Source organism: Taudactylus pleione, unplaced genomic scaffold, assembly GCF_031769625.1.
Source record: "Taudactylus pleione unplaced genomic scaffold, aTauple2 ptg000039l, whole genome shotgun sequence".
NCBI classification, from domain to species: Eukaryota; Metazoa; Chordata; class Amphibia; order Anura; family Myobatrachidae; genus Taudactylus; species Taudactylus pleione.
In genome coordinates, this window is record NW_028284441.1 from 2402876 (window position 1) to 2420611 (window position 17736).

The window sequence follows — 17736 nt, forward strand, 5'->3', positions numbered from 1 at the left end:
TTCAGATTTAATTTGAGGGTAATTACATCCAAATCAGGTGAACGGTGTAGGAATTACAACGGTTTCTATATGTGCCTCCCACTTTTTAAGGGGCCAAAAGTAATGGGACAAACTAAACAATCCTAAATCCAACTTTCACTTTTTAATACTTTGTTGCAAATCCTTTGCAGGCAATTACAGCCTGAAGTCTGGAACGTATAGACATCACCAGACGCTGGGTTTCGTCCCTGGTGATGCTCTGCCAGGCCTCTACTGCAAATGTCTTCAGTTCCTGCTTGTTCTTGGGGCATTTTCCCTTCAGTTTTGTCTTCGTCAAGTGAAATGCATGTTCAATCGGATTCAGGTCAGGGGATTGGCTTGGCCATTGCATAACATTCCACTTTTTAGCCTTAAAAAACTCTTTGGTTGCTTTTGCAGTGTGCTTCGGGTCATTGTCCATCTGCACTGTGAAGCACCGTCCAATCAGTTCTGAAGCATTTGACTGAATATGAGCATATAATATTGCCCGAAACACTTCAGAATTCATTCTGCTGCTTTTGTCAGCAGTCACATCATCAATAAATACAAGGGAACCAGTTCCATTAGCAGCCACACATGCCCACGCCATGACACTACCACCACCATGCTTCACTGATGAGGTGGTATGTTTTGGATCATGAGCAGTTCCTTTCCTTCTCCATACTCTTCTCTTCCCGTCACTCTGGTACAAGTTGATCTTTGTCTCATCTGTCCATAGGATGTTGTTCCAGAACTATAATAGCTTTTTTAGATGTTGTTTGGCAAACTCTAATCTGGTCTTCCTGTTTTTGTGGCTCACCAATGGTTCACATCTTGTGGTGAACCGTATATATTCATTCTTGTGAAGTCTTCTCTTGATTGTTGACTTTGACACATATACACCTACCTCCTGGAGAGTGTTCTTGATTTGGCCAACTGTTGTGAAGGAGTTTTTCTTCACCAGGGAAATAATTCTTCTGTCATTACCACAGTTGTTTTCCATGGTCTTCCGGGTCTTTTGGTGTTGCTGAGCTCTCCGGTACGTTCTTTCTTTTTAAGAATGTTCCAAACAGTTGATTTGGCCACACCTAGGACCTCATTCAGAGCCGGTCGCACAGAGCGTGCAGTCGGTCTGAATGAGGGGAGGACCTCTTGAATTTTCAAGACGTCCTCCTTTGTGGTGGTAAGGCTGTGGGTTAACACCCACAGCCTACGACAGCCTAAGGTGATGGTCGCGATGGTCAAGACCATTGCGACCATCGGGGCTTACGACGAGACCCTAGGGTAGGGTCTCCCTTGTCGTAAGCCCCGGAGAGCTTCTGGCTCTGTCTGAGCCGGAAGCTCTCCACTGACATCACTAGTGATGTCAGTGGGGCCGCCCCCAAACGCTAGGCATTGCCATGGGAACGCCCCCGTTTGGGCTGCCACCCCCCCGGCCCGCCTTCCAAACGGGGCGAGCTGTCAGTCAACATCGACAGCTCGCCCCCTTTGGATCGAGACCCGCTACGACCGGCGCTGTCGGTCGTAGTGGGTCTCACGCATGCGCACGACGGCGCCAGCGCCGTCGTGCGCATGCTCTGTGGGGGGCCATCGACCCGGTCCGAGCGCATCGGCGCTAACGACCGGGCCTGAATGACCCCCCTAATGTTTTTGCTATTTCTCTGATGGGTTTGTTTTGATATTTCAGCCTAATGATGGCTTGCTTCACTGATAGTGACAGCAGTTTGGATCTCATATTGGTTTACAAAGAAAATAGATCTCAGACTGCACATTCTGGACATATATATATAATTGGAGGTGCTACCTGTGGAGACCATTGATATATACACAAAGAAAAAATACAGGTGCACAACTCCAAATTAACTGATTATATATAAATAAATACATTTTGCAGTAAATACAATAGAGGTTTTTGGCATAATCTTGGCCAAGCTTATGGGCCTGCCCACCGTATCCGGGTAACCTCTTGTCGGGCAGGTCCCTAACATACTAAGGCTCAAATCCAGAGTGCAGGACACCCCCAAACTAGCCCAGCCAATCCACCCTGAGGAAGGAAAACATATTCCGAAACGCATTGGTGAGCTGGAGGATCCCCCCATCTTTTTTGGATAAACTCCCCTCTCGAATTGGCTGAAATTCGATCAGAAAGAACGGTTCCGTATCCCATTCCTATGTCCGGGATATGAGTGGTGAGAGGAATATGTTCTTAGTCCAATTGGAGTAGAGGAGAACAAACCCAGTTTTATGGGGGACATTGTATATTGTTCTTATACTTTTTGTGCATATCAGAATAAACTTTTTTGGATTTTAAAAGGGAAGCCCTTTTCTATTTGGATATTTGTGGTTGTTCTGGACTTTATATAGGGTCTATGGATGATCTACTTACCCAGATATAAGTAAAAAAGAAACCTTTATGTGAATGAAGCAGTCGGCCAATTGGTGAGTGTCAGAACATTGGGGGAATATATGATATCTGGTATACATAGAGAAGATCAAAGATACCTTTTGATGCATGCATTTTATTAAGTGATGGTGAGTCTGGATATGCAGACGAATACATAAGAGAAGAGAAAAAAACGGTGTTTGATAAACCCTTGTTTGTTTTCTGATTTGTTACAATAATAGAAAATTACTAAAAATCAAGGGTTTTTTATATATTAATCCGAAACTAACAGCGCTTGTGAACCACTTCATTTTTATATTTGTCTGTTTAAAAGGTTTGGTATCCTTGTTGAGTTGGTATTGAGCTGCAGTTAGGGGGCGCAAGGTACTTTACCCTATTTTTCCTATTAGCTTTTACCTGCTTAATTGATAATGAAATAACGAGGGAATAGCCCACACCTGTCCATGAAATAGCTTTTGAGTTGATAGTCCCATTACTTTTGGCCCCTTAAAAAGTGTGAGGCACATATAGAAACCGTTGTAATTCCTACACCGTTCACCTGATTTGGATGTAATTACCCTCAAATTAAATCTGAAAGTCTGCAGTTAAAGCACATCTTGTTTGTTTCATTTCAAAGCCATTGTGGTGGTGAATAGAGGCCAAAATATGAAAATTCTGTCAATGTCCCAATATTTATACACCTGACTGCATATCCTGCAAGACTAATACAATACCTTTCTTCTCTAAGGACGGTGATCTTCCCAGGCTCTGGTTTGAGAGAAGAGCTTCCTGTTTCTGTACCAGTACTCCAAGAGGTCATTTTAGGGCACTCGGGGCGGTCTGTTTCTCTAAAAGAATAATGAAATCATTTGTACACTGTACTCCTGGCAAAACGAATGCAGTGACGCATCCATATATTCAGGCAATGCCCTTTTAGAGAATAGATCACATCCAGTGGTGTAAATAGGGTATTTGGAGCCCAGGGCAAAAAAACGCAGCCCCCTCACAAGTAGGCACGTGCCAGAAAAGTGGGCATCGCCACATGCCACAAGGGTCGTGGCCACTGAAAAATGGGGGTATGGCAACAGAACAGGACACACCACCATTTCTTATCACTCTGGGAACATTCCTTTCCATTCCATATGCACCGTAATGCCCCAAGTAGTAGCGCCCATTTTGCAATGACCACTGCAATGTTCCCAGTAGCAGTGCTCCTTATGCAGTGCCCCCAGTAGTGCACCCTTATAAGGTGCCCCCAGTAATGCACACTTATGCAGTGACCCCAGTAGTGCCACTTCTACAGTGCCCCCAGTAGTATCACTTATACAGTGCCCCCAGTAATGCCCCTTATACAGTGCCCCCAGTAGTGCCCCTTATATAGTGCTCCCAGTAGAAGTCCCCCCTATGCAGTTCCCCATATGCAATGCCCCCAGTAGTGCCCCCAGTAGAAGTCCCCCTCGATGCAGTGCCCCCAGTAGTGCCCCCCCCAGTAATACCAGACAAAGATAAACACGTTAAAAGAAAAAAACTTGAATCCCCGATCCTGCTCTAGCGCCCGCCGCCGTCATCCGCTCCTCCGACTTCCGTCCTCCCGGGCTGGCCCACTTTGCATTATGGGAGAGACGTCATGACATCTCTCCCATCACTCACTACGGGAGCCGGAAGATGAAGCTCATGAGTGAGCTCCAGCCCAGCTCCGGCAGTGGACGCAGCAGCCAATGAGAGTCTATCTGACTCTCATTGCCTGGCTGCCAAAACAAACATACTGCCGCCGGGTAGAACGAGTGTACTAACCGGCGACTGTGTTTGTTACTGTGTAGTGTGGACTGCACTACACAGACCACCCGTGTCCTGTACTGCGGGCACCGGCGCCCCCTGAACCGCCAGTCCGATGGTACGAGACCAGCTCAACCCATCCTAGTTACGCCACTGATCCCATCTATACTTGTTAATGCATTGTGAAAATTTTTTAGCCATGATGGAGTTACAGCAAACAAGGCTTATTTAATAGCATAATGTAAATAGCACTGGTCTGCTGTTCGGAGTCACCAGGACCCAGTTCTATAACCATGTCAGACGCTTGCTACCCACCACCAGTGCCAGATTAATGTCCACAAGGGCCTGGAGCTGAAATGTATGAAGGGCCTATTGTGTGCTGCTGCAGGGAATGCGACCAGCGCTGTCGGATTTCCCAAGCTCCAGAACGTGAAGCTTATAGTAGAACATGATGCTTATGAGAGCACTACAGTGACCACCATATAATACATCAAGCATCCAAGTCACTGCCATACACAGCTACACACCATGACCCCTGCATTGGGATAAATCAAACAACAAGCTGCTGGCAGATATATATATATATATATATATATATGTATGGGCAAATGCAGGATTTCTAGAGAGTGGTTTCCACATCTAGCCAATATGCCTTAAAGTAGGTACCCACTAAAGCGACTGAGCGGCCGAATGGCAGACCACCAACCAAGTGGGCGATTTGGTAAGTGATACATACTTACTAATGGGTCGCTCGATGTCTGGAAAAACATCACAACTGGGTGTGCATTTAAATTGAAATACCCGCCCAGTTGTGATGTCAGTATGGATGGTTCCTGCGACTAGTGTATGGGATGTACTGATATACTGTATCTGCAAGATATAGCGGCATCGGCTGTGCTGCAGGGCCGTCCTGATATATCTGGGAACCGTTCACAGACATATCGTTTTTACAGACCCGCAAATTCACTTTGCAATATGTCATTGCTGGCTGTACAAATGACACATGGCATAGCATAGGAGTCTTTTTAATGGGTGCAAGGTACTGTGGGGGTGCGGGTCGCACTGGGTGACACCAAGACACGGAGACAGGCAGGGAGAGACTGTGGGCCGCCTCAGCACCAGCAGGAGTGCTGGGGAAGCCCACTGTGTGCCGAGAACGGGATGCGATAACGCCCCCAAGTTCGGCGCACAAAGGGGTGTGGCTTCACAGGTCACAGGCATACAGTGGGGCTGATGCAGCTTATCATCTACATATTGTTACATCAGCTGCAGGCATACAGTGGGGCTGATGCAGCTAATCATCTACATATTGTTACATTGGCTGCAGGCATACAGTGGGGCTGATGCAGGTAATAATCTACATATTGTTACATCAACTGCAGGCATACAGTGGGGCTGATGCAGCTAATAATCTACATATTGTTACATCGGCTGCAGGCATACAGTGGGGCTGATGCAGCTAATAATCTACATATCGTTACATTGACTGCAGGTATACAGTGGGGCTGATGCAGCTAATCTACATATTGTTACATCGGCTGCAGGCATACAGTGGGGCTGATGCACCTAATAATCTACATATCGTTACATTGACTGCAGGCATACAGTGGGGCTGATGCAGCTAATAATCTACATATCGTTACATTGACTGCAGGTATACAGTGGGGCTGATGCAGCTAATAATCTACATATTGTTACATCGGCTGCAGGCATACAGTGGGGCTGATGCAGGTAATAATCTACATATTGTTACATCAACTGCAGGCATACAGTGGGGCTGATGCAGCTAATAATCTACATATTGTTACATCGGCTGCAGGCATACAGTGGGGCTGATGCAGCTAATAATCTACATATCGTTACATTGACTGCAGGCATACAGTGGGGCTGATGCAGCTAATCTACATATTGTTACATCGGCTGCAGACATACAGTGGGGCTGATGCACCTAATAATCTACATATCGTTACATTGACTGCAGGCATACAGTGGGGCTGATGCAGCTAATAATCTACATATCGTTACATTGACTGCAGGTATACAGTGGGGCTGATGCAGCTAATAATCTACATATTGTTACATCGGCTGCAGGCATACAGTGGGGCTGATGCAGCTAATAATGTACATATTGTTATATCGGCTGCAGGCATACAGTGGGGCTGATGCACCTAATAATCTACATATTCTTACATCGGCTGCAGGCATACAGTGGGGCTGATGCAGCTAATAATCTACATATTCTTACATCGGCTGCAGGCATACAGTGGGGCTGATGCAGCTAATAATCTACATATCGTTACATTGACTGCAGGCATACAGTGGGGCTGATGCACCTAATAATCTACATATCGTTACATTGACTGCAGGTATACAGTGGGGCTGATGCAGCTAATAATCTACATATTGTTACATCGGCTGCAGGCATACAGTGGGGCTGATGCAGCTAATAATCTACATATCGTTACATTGACTGCAGGCATACAGTGGGGCTGATGCACCTAATAATCTACATATCGTTACATTGACTGCAGGTATACAGTGGGGCTGATGCAGCTAATAATCTACATATCGTTACATTGACTGCAGGTATACAGTGGGGCTAACGCAGCTAATAATGTACATATTGTTATATCGGCTGCAGGCATACAGTGGGGCTGATGCAGCTAATAATCTACATATTGTTACATCGGCTGCAGGCATACAGTGGGGCTGATGCAGCTAATAATCTACATATCGTTACATTGACTGCAGGTATACAGTGGGGCTGATGCAGCTAATCTACATATTGTTACATCGGCTGCAGACATACAGTGGGGCTGATGCACCTAATAATCTACATATTGTTACATTGACTGCAGGCATACAGTGGGGCTGATGCAGCTAATAATCTACATATCGTTACATTGACTGCAGGTATACAGTGGGGCTGATGCAGCTAATAATCTACATATCGTTACATTGACTGCAGGTATACAGTGGGGCTGATGCAGCTAATAATCTACATATAGTTACATTGACTGCAGACATACAGTGGGGCTGATGCAGCTAATAATCTACATATCGTTACATTGACTGCAGGCATACAGTGGGGCTGATGCAGCTAATAATCTACATATCGTTACATTGACTGCAGGTATACAGTGGGGCTGATGCAGCTAATAATCTACATATCGTTACATTGACTGCAGGTATACAGTGGGGCTGATGCAGCTAATAATCTACATATCGTTACATTGACTGCAGACATACAGTGGGGCTGATGCAGCTAATAATCTACATATCGTTACATTGACTGCAGGTATACAGTGGGGCTAACGCAGCTAATAATGTACGTATTGTTACATCGGCTGCAGGCATACAGTGGGGCTGATGCAGCTAATAATGTACATATTGTTATATCGGCTGCAGGCATACAGTGGGGCTGATACAGCTAATAATCTACATATAGTTACATCGGCTGCAGGCATACAGTGGGGCTGATGCAGCTAATAATCTACATATCGTTACATTGACTGCAGGTATACAGTGGGGCTGATGCAGCTAATAATCTACATATCGTTACATTGACTGCAGACATACAGTGGGGCTGATGCAGCTAATAATCTACATATCGTTACATTGACTGCAGGTATACAGTGGGGCTAACGCAGCTAATAATGTACATATTGTTACATCGGCTGCAGGCATACAGTGGGGCTGATGGAGCTAATAATGTACATATTGTTATATCGGCAGCTAATAGTCTACATATCGTTACATTGACTGCAGGCATACAGTGGGGCTGATGCACCTAATAATCTACATATCGTTACATTGACTGCAGGTATACAGTGGGGCTGATGCAGCTAATAATCTACATATCGTTACATTGACTGCAGGTATACAGTGGGGCTGATGCAGCTAATAATCTACATATCGTTACATTGACTGCAGGTATACAGTGGGGCTGATGCAGCTAATAATCTACATATTGTTACATCGGCTGCAGGCATACAGTGGGGCTGATGCAGCTAATAATGTACATATTGTTATTTCGGCTGCAGGCATACAGTGGGGCTGATGCAGCTAATAATCTACATATTGTTACATCGGCTGCAGGCATACAGTGGGGCTGATGCAGCTAATAATCTACATATTGTTACATCGGCTGCAGGCATACAGTGGGGCTGATGCAGCTAATAATCTACATATCGTTACATTGACTGCAGGCATACAGTGGGGCTGATGCACCTAATAATCTACATATCGTTACATTGACTGCAGGTATACAGTGGGGCTGATGCAGCTAATAATCTACATATCGTTACATTGACTGCAGGTATACAGTGGGGCTAACGCAGCTAATAATGTACATATTGTTATATCGGCTGCAGGCATACAGTGGGGCTGATGCAGCTAATAATCTACATATTGTTACATCGGCTGCAGGCATACAGTGGGGCTGATGCAGCTAATAATCTACATATCGTTACATTGACTGCAGGTATACAGTGGGGCTGATGCAGCTAATCTACATATTGTTACATCGGCTACAGACATACAGTGGGGCTGATGCACCTAATAATCTACATATTGTTACATTGACTGCAGGTATACAGTGGGGCTGATGCACCTAATAATCTACATATCGTTACATTGACTGCAGGTATACAGTGGGGCTGATGCAGCTAATAATCTACATATCGTTACATTGACTGCAGGTATACAGTGGGGCTGATGCAGCTAATAATCTACATATAGTTACATTGACTGCAGACATACAGTGGGGCTGATGCAGCTAATAATCTACATATCGTTACATTGACTGCAGGTATACAGTGGGGCTAACGCAGCTAATAATGTACATATTGTTACATCGGCTGCAGGCATACAGTGGGGCTGATGCAGCTAATAATGTACATATTGTTATATCGGCTGCAGGCATACAGTGGGGCTGATACAGCTAATAATCTACATATTGTTACATCGGCTGCAGGCATACAGTGGGGCTGATGCAGCTAATAATCTACATATCGTTACATTGACTGCAGGTATACAGTGGGGCTGATGCAGCTAATAATCTACATATCGTTACATTGACTGCAGACATACAGTGGGGCTGATGCAGCTAATAATCTACATATCGTTACATTGACTGCAGGTATACAGTGGGGCTAACGCAGCTAATAATGTACATATTGTTACATCGGCTGCAGGCATACAATGGGGCTGATGCAGCTAATAATGTACATATTGTTATATCGGCTGCAGGCATACAGTGGGGCTGATACAGCTAATAATCTACATATTGTTACATCGGCTGCAGGCATACAGTGGGGCTGATGCAGCTAATAATCTACATATCGTTACATTGACTGCGGGTATACAGTGGGGTTGATGCTGCTAATAATCTACATATTGTTACATCGGCTGCAGGCATACAGTGGGACTGATGCAGCTAATAATCTACATATTTGTTACAAATCGGTTGCATGGTGTCATGCACCTGCTCAGGGTAAACTCGCTAGCCAGAGACAGGCCTATTTTTTCCTGAGTTTTACCACACAGTTGTAAGGACCCTTCAACTTTTACCGAGTTGTAGGGTCCTTACAACTCGGACCCTATTACATAGGGCGAGTTTTATGTTCACAATGGCAAAACATCTGGATACGAGTTTTGACACCGCATGTTGTGGGAATGCCATAAACAGCATCACCATTGTATGCAGAGAGCTGATGTGTAAGAATACATTAGAGACTAGGGCACCTATTACCTTTCTGTTTTTGTAGTTACTGTTCTTGTTGTTGGTGTTTCTTTCTCTGCTGCAGGTTTGGGCTCTTCTTTGTTATCACTGTGATTAAAAACAGATTGTGTTAATTGATGAGCTGCTTTGTCTCCTCATTGGAAGCTCTTTACATTTATAGCAACTATATAGACATACGGTATGCAGGCCACGGGGTAAATTTACTAAAGGTCGATTTTTAATGTGTCAGTAAATGTGCGATTTAGCCCCTGAACACAACATCGATGTTGATAGATTTAGACTGATTTTCAATCGATTAAAATAGACCTTTAGTAAACTTGCTCCCTGGAGTATGTCATTGTTATGGTGGTGCAGTAGTCCGCAGCATATGATGCTTATCTTCCAATCTATGTTTCCCTATTTCCATTGGCTGTTCTATAGAGTTCTATATGTTCTATATCTAGTGTGTATAGTAATTTACACTGTAAGATCTACAGAGACAGGTACTGATGTGAATGTATAAATATTTCTATGGGGAGCTGTGTACTATTTTGCCACTTTATACCTGAAGAATCATAATAATAATTATCACTGGCACATACCATGTTTCCCCGATAATAAGACACTGTCTTATTTTTTTTTTTGTTCAAAAAAACACCATAGGGCTTATTTTCGGGGTAGGTCTTATTTTAATTAACATTGACAGCAGTGCCCCTTATGCAGGCCCCCTTGTAGAAGTGCCCCTTATGCAGCCCCCCTGTAGCAGTGTCCCTTATGCAGCCTCCCTTGTACGGTAGCAGTGTCCCTTATGCAGCCTCCCTTGTACGGTAGCAGTGTCCCTTATGCAGCCTCCCTTGTACGGTAGCAGTGTCCCTTATGCAGTCTCCCTTGTACAGTAGCAGTGTCGCTTATGCAGGCCCCCCCTATAGCAGTGTCCCTTATGCAGCCTCCCTTGTACGGTAGCAGTGCCGCTTATGCAGGCCCCCCCTATAGCAGTGTCCCTTATGCAGCCTCCCTTGTACGGTAGCAGTACCGCTTATGCAGCCTCCCTTGTACGGTAGTAGTGTCCCTTATGCATCCTCCCTTGTACGGTAGCAGTGTCGCTTATGCAGGCCCCCCCTGTAGCAGTGTCCCTTATGCAGCCTCCCTTGTACTGTAGCAGTGCTGCTTATGCAGGCACCCCCCTATAGCAGTGTCCCTTATGCAGCCTCCCTTGTACGGTAGCAGTGTCCCTTATGCAGCCTCCCTTGTACGGTAGCAGTGTCCCTTATGCAGCCTCCTTTGTACAGTAGCAGTGTCGCTTATGCAGGCCCCCCCCTATAGCAGTGTCCCTTATGCAGCCTCCCTTGTACGGTAGCAGTGCTGCTTATGCAGGCCCCCCCTATAGCAGTGTCCCTTATGCAGCCTCCCTTGTACGGTAGCAGTGCCGCTTATGCAGCCTCCCTTGTACGGTAGTAGTGTCCCTTATGCAGCCTCCCTTGTACGGTAGCAGTGTCGCTTATGCAGGCCCCCCCTGTAGTAGTGTCCCTTATGCAGCCTCCCTTATTGCAGTGCAAGCCCCCCTGTAATTGATCCCCCACCCACCAGTACAGTACGGTAATTACCTGACTCGCCGCCGTCCGGGATGTCCCTCTCACTTGCGCGCTGACTGGATCTAACATGATCCAGCAAGCTCAGCCGCGCAGGATCCTCAGCGCGCGGGTGACGTCATGACGTCACCCGCGCACAGCATGACTGGGAACGCTGGCCTCTGAACCGTTCCCAGCTCAAAATGGGGACTTTGTTAGGTCTTATTTTCGGGGTAGGTCCGGATTTCAAAAGTAATGGTAGGGCTTATTTTCAGGGTAGGTCTTATTATCGGGGAAACACGGTAGTTATAGCTTCTCTATAGAAACCATGGCTGGCCAACATTGGCTTTTGCAGAGATGTTGCTCATAGCAACCAATCAGATTCTAGCACCCTATAGAAAATAATAGCTAGAATATGATTGGTTGCTATTGGCTACACTCCATTTCTAAAAACCTGCACTTTGTTAACTATACCCCTTTGTCTCCATTTGAAGCGTGATATCACAGAGATTGCCTGGGCCTTGGTGCACTACAATACCCATAAGGGCATATTACTAATATTGACTATAAAGAGATGTTTTTATGCATTTGCATTAAAACTCTGCTTCAATTAAAGTAATTTTATAAAGTCCCAGGAAAAAACAGATAGTGGCATTGGTGCATCTACTGCATACTAGCCAACTCTCCCTCATTGTCAGTGAGACTCCCTGAAATAGTAGCAATCTCCCTGACTCCTTAACGAGTCTAGCAATCTCCCTGATTACACCTTACACCCACTGTGAAGCTGTATATATATATATATATATATATATATATTCAAATGTATATATATATATATATATATATATATTCAATATATATTCATATTCAAATGGGATCATTAGTATCATTTCCCTGCATTGGTTATAAGGCACAATGATCCCTATGGCTACATGTATTTTCTGAAAAGTATCAGTGTGTTTTCATCAACGAGTAGATCTTACTAACTGCTTTGGGGCTCATGTACATTTGGATGTAAGTCAGTTATATGACACGCCCCTCAGGTGTAGCAGTACACACCCAATTTATCACCGCGCTCATAGGTGTTGCTCTCACTATCACCCTGACATGCTTTTTCAAACGTGGGCAAGTATGATCTACTGTCACTACAATGAGATCAGGTGGTATGGGGCGCAGAGCGCAGGCAATACCAGAACACCCTCCTGAGGCCACCGTGATTATATGTGGGTATGTGTGGGCGAGGCACATGCTTAATGAAGCCCATTTCTGAGCATTACTAAACCCACCCCAAAATGTTGCTATGGGGCCTAGCATTACCATGTTCCACCCCTGGATAGTGAGAATGTTGTCCAGGAAAGCAAAGTACAGGAATTGTACTGTTCATGTGGTCACTAATGTATAATTAGGATATTTCCAACAAATGATTACTAGTTGGAATAATAAGACACAGCTGAATACCATGCAATAGTGGGCCCGGCTGAGGGCAAGGATCACAATAGTGGGCCCCTGATTCTGGTTTGAATTACACAAAAAAAATATTTGCAACAATATCACAAACATAAAGGTATTAGTTTGGGGACATCATAGGTTTTTTAGGACCCTATATACGTTTAGGGCTTGAACGGTTTAGCATAAGGCTTCATTGGGGCAAATGATTGGACTAGGACTACAGCTTCAGAAAGGCTCAGCAAAGTAAGGTGTTTCAGTTTCCGCTCTTTCAGATTCCATCACTCAAATAAAAGACGATAATACATACCGGGGAGCTGATGCCTGAGAAGCTGGCTGCTGTGACTGATTTGCTTGCCATTTCTTTTCAAACCTGTTAGTTCCAAATTAAACATAATTTTAATAAAGTGTCAGGGAGTCCAAATAATCTTCACAGTGGAAATGCGTCTGATATGCGCACGTACTTCTCTTTTCCTAATACATATAGTGGGAGCTGTATCAAACCTTCTAAAGAGGACATGTGGAACAGTTACCCATAGCAACCAATCAGCTTCTAGCTGTCATCTATCAAGTACTTTCTAGAAAATGATAACTCCAAGCTTATTGGTTGCTATAGGCAACTTCTCCACCTGTCCTCTTTAGACGCTTTGATACATCTCATCCCATAAAGTCAGTCAATTTGATAGAACATACACAATACTGATCACATAATGTAAAGTCACCGTTGTGTTATTATGAGATAGCACATGCATGTGTACTGAAGGATAAATGGATGTTACAGCAGTGTGTGCAGATTACCTGCTGACGTCATCATACAGGTAGGACGCTAATGAGTTCGGGAGGGAGTCACTCTTTTTCTCTGTTGTCCCCACACTGTCAGAGAAAACAAACAGCGTGATATTAAATGCAAATACATCTGCGACCCAACTTGGTGATCGAGGTTGCAACCTGGGATGACCATAGCAACCAGCATAAATAAGGGTCATGATGGTTGCCCATCGCAAATCCAGATCTCGTCCATCCCAGAAAACGGGGCGACATGCCTCCCGTTTCCGGGAACGCCGCCCAGAAACGCTTCCGCTCAGTCTTCAAAACGCCGCATCCTGTTAATTAGGCTGCGGCTGGGAGGCACTGACAGCGGACTCTCAGTGCCTCCAGTGGCAGATTGAGGTCCACATGGGCCTGGAGCTGAAAATTACAAAGGGGGGAATATTGTGTGCCACCTCATGGGGTGTGACTAGTGATGTGGTTGGGCATGACCAGTGCTGTGGGGGTGTGGTCTGCATAGGGGTGAGCAGTCTGCATCATGGACTGCGGCTAGCCCAAGGTTGGGCCAATAAAGGAGTAGGTTTAATGAAACCCAAATAAAAAAATCCATCTAAGTAACAAATGTTGTTTATTTGGGTTTCATTAAACCTACTCCTTTATAGGCCCAAACTTGGTGCCCCTATATCTGGACTTATTGGGACTATCACTTAGGGTTGCTAAAAGTACTCCATGATTGTTTTTTATTAGGATGTGCAGGCTCGGATTAGTTCAGATTTTTCCGCCAAGTTCAGATTTTTTCCGCCAGAAATCGGGTCTCAGAAAGAGGCAATACATCTTTCATGGACAAACATCATCTTTCATGGAGTTTTGTCCAGGAATGATGATGTTTGTCCATGAAAGATGATGTTTTGCCTCTTTCTGAGACTCGATTTTTGGCGGGAAAAAAGAATCTGGTGGGAAAATCCAAACTAATCCGAGCCTGCACATCCTTATAAAAAACAATCATGGAGTACTTTTAGCAACCCTAAGTGATAGTCCCAATAAATCCAGATATAGGGGCACCAAGGTTGGGCCAATAAAGGAGTAGGTTTAATGAAACCTAAATAAACAACATTTGTTACTTAAATGGATTTGTTTAAATTGCTTATTTTATCACATGTATTGTGTATTGTCTGCTAGAAATGCTGTGACAGTTGTGCACCCTCTTCCTTCACCCCGGCAGCATCACCATTGTATGCAGAGAGCTGATGTGTAAGAATGCATTAGAGACTAGTGCATCTATTACCTTTCTGTCTTTGTAGTTACTGTTCTTGGTGTTGATGTTTCTTTCTCTGCTGCAGGTTTGGGCGCCTCTTTGTTATCACTGTGATTTAAAACAGATTGTATTAATTGATGAGCTCCTTTGTATATTACTTACATTCTCATTGATATGTCTTTACATTTATAGAAACTATATAGACATTGAGGCCTGGGAGGTAAATTTACTAAAGGTCGATTTTAATGAATTAAAAATTCAATCAACATCGATGTTGTGTTTCAGGCACTTTATCACACTTTCACTAACAGACTATTTTTTTATATAAATTTTTAATGATAGTAAATGTGCGATTTTACCCGGGAATACAACATGATCGATTTAGATTGATTTTTTAATCGATTAAATTAAATCTTTACTAAATTTACCCCATGGTGTATGTCATTGTTATGGTGATGCAGTAGTTAGCAGCACAGGGGGCTTATGTTCCAATCCGACAATGATGCAAGTGTCTTTTGTGTGGAGTTTCTATTTTTCCCCATTAACTTTGGCTGTTCTATATAGATTCCATCATTCAGAAACATAGTGGTAGATTAATTGTCTTGTAACTAAATTGGCTGTAGTGTGTATAGTAATTTACACTGTAAGATCTACTGAGACAGATACTGATGTGAATGACTTACTAAATAATGAATCATAATAATAATAATTGTCACTGGCACGTAGTTATAGCTTCTGTATAGAAACTGCAGTACCAAATATGGCCAACAGTGGCTTCTACAGAAGAGGGATTTGGGGGTTTATTTACGAAGTGTCGGGTTGTAAAATCCGATAATTCTGTTTGTGTTTATGCCCGATATTTAAAAGGGCAGTGCTTACTAGCCATGTGTTGTTAGTACAAGCAATGCCCTTTCAAATATCGGGAATAAACACAACCTGACACTTCGTAAATAAACACTCTTGTATCCATTTAAAGTGTGATATTATAGAGATGGGCCTTGGTGCACTACAAAACCCATAAGGGCATATTAGTGAAATAGACTATAAAAAGATTTTTTTTGCATTTGCAGTAAAAATCTGCTTCAATTATGTAATTTCATAAAGTCACAACAAAAAAATAGATAGTGACATTGGCGTAACTACTGTCACTACAGTGTGATCAGGTGCTTTGGGGCGCAGATCTCAGGGGAGCCGGTAATATCAGAATACCCTCCTGAGGCCAGCACTCTGACTATAGGAGGGTGAGGCACATGCTCAGTGAAGCCCTAATGCCGTGCCCACCCCAAAATGTTGCTATGGGGCCTAGCATTACCATGTTCAACCCCTGGATAGTGAGAGTGTTGTCCAGGAAAGCAAAGTATCAGGAATTGTACTGTTCATGTGGTCACTAATGTATAATAAGGATATTTCCAGGGACAAATGATTACTAGTTGGAATAATAAGACAGCTGAATACCATGCATTAGTGGGCTGAGGGTAAGGATCACAATAGTGGGCCCCTGATTCTGGTTTTAATAACACAAAAAAATAATTTCCCACAATATCACTAACATACAGCTATTAGTTTGGGGACATCAGAGGTCTTTTACGACTCTGGATACTTTTAGGGCTTGAACTATATTTACAGGTTAGCATAAGGCTTCATTGGGGCAAATTATTGGACTAGAGCACAGGTTCTCAAACTCGGTCCTCAAGACCGAAAACAGTGCATGTTTTCCAGATTTCCTTACAGAATCACAAGTGATATAATTAGCTCCACCTGCAAATATTCTAAAATGTGTCTGTGAGTAATGAATACACCTGTGCACCTGCTGGGTGACCTGGAAAATGTGAACTGTTTGGGGTCCTGAGGACTGAGTTTGAGAACCACTGGACTAGAACTACAGCTTCAGAAAGGTCCAGTAAAGTAAAGGTGTTTCAGTTTATGTTCTTTCAGATTCCATCACTCTAATAAATAAAAGGCGATAATACATACCGGGGAGCCGGTGCCTGAGAAGCTGGCTGCTGTGACGAATTTGCTTGCCATTTTTTTTCAAACCTGTTAGTTGCAAAATAAACATATTTTCAATATAGTGTCAGGGAGTCCAAATAATCTTCACAGTGGAAATGCGTCTGAAATGCGCACGGCTCAGCAATGCCCGTACTTCTCTTTTCCTAATACATATAGCGGGAGCTGTATCAAACCTTCTAAAGAGGACATGTGGAACAGTTACCCATAGCAGCCAATCAGCTTCTAGTTGTCATCTATCAAGTACTTTCTAGAAAATGATAGCTCCAAGCTTATTGGTTGCTATAGGCAACTTCTCCACCTGTCCTCTTTAGACACTTTGATACATCTCATCCCATAAGGTCAGTCAATTTCATAGAACATACACAATACTGATCACATAATGTAAAGTCACCGTTGTGTTATTATGAGATAGCACATGCATGTGTACTGAAGGATTAATGGATGTTACAGCAGTGTGCAGATTACCTGCTGACGTCATCATACAGGTAGGACGCTAGTGAGTTCGGGAGGGAGTCACTCTTTTTCTCTGTTGTCCTCACCCTGTCAGAGAAAACAAACAGTGTGATATTACTGGATATGCATCTCATGCTGATGTGGGGAGGAGGGACTGATGCTGAGTTAGACAGATGTACAGGTAATACAAGTTACAGGTATTGATAACTGCTATATATAAATATTACTTGGATACATTCCAAAATGTTAAAGTCCAATGTCGTGCAGATATCACATAAGGCCTATGCGCAATGGTGGAAGTTTTAACCCTTTCTTTTACTTTGAACTCTATTCTTTATTAAAGAGCAACCGGGTTTGT

General features: G+C 43.7%; 1 protein-coding gene across 5 annotated transcripts in view; it reads right to left on the reverse strand.

Annotated features, from left to right (window-relative positions):
* ZNF185 (zinc finger protein 185 with LIM domain) overlaps positions 1 to 17736 on the reverse strand; it is a 215351-nt gene that overhangs the window by 70419 nt on the left and 127196 nt on the right. For 4 of the 5 annotated variants that reach the window (XM_088452925.1, XM_088452938.1, XM_088452932.1 and 1 more), the window contains 7 exons: positions 17391 to 17465; positions 16890 to 16952; positions 14946 to 15023; positions 13691 to 13765; positions 13203 to 13265; positions 9909 to 9986; positions 3115 to 3228 (listed from right to left, as the gene is read on the reverse strand). In XM_088452925.1, coding sequence (XP_088309051.1) covers positions 3115 to 3228; positions 9909 to 9986; positions 13203 to 13265; positions 13691 to 13765; positions 14946 to 15023; positions 16890 to 16952; positions 17391 to 17465 — 546 coding nt within the window. The remainder of the gene's footprint in view (positions 1 to 3114; positions 3229 to 9908; positions 9987 to 13202; positions 13266 to 13690; positions 13766 to 14945; positions 15024 to 16889; positions 16953 to 17390; positions 17466 to 17736) is intronic. The other variant, XM_088452946.1, reaches the window with a different exon arrangement.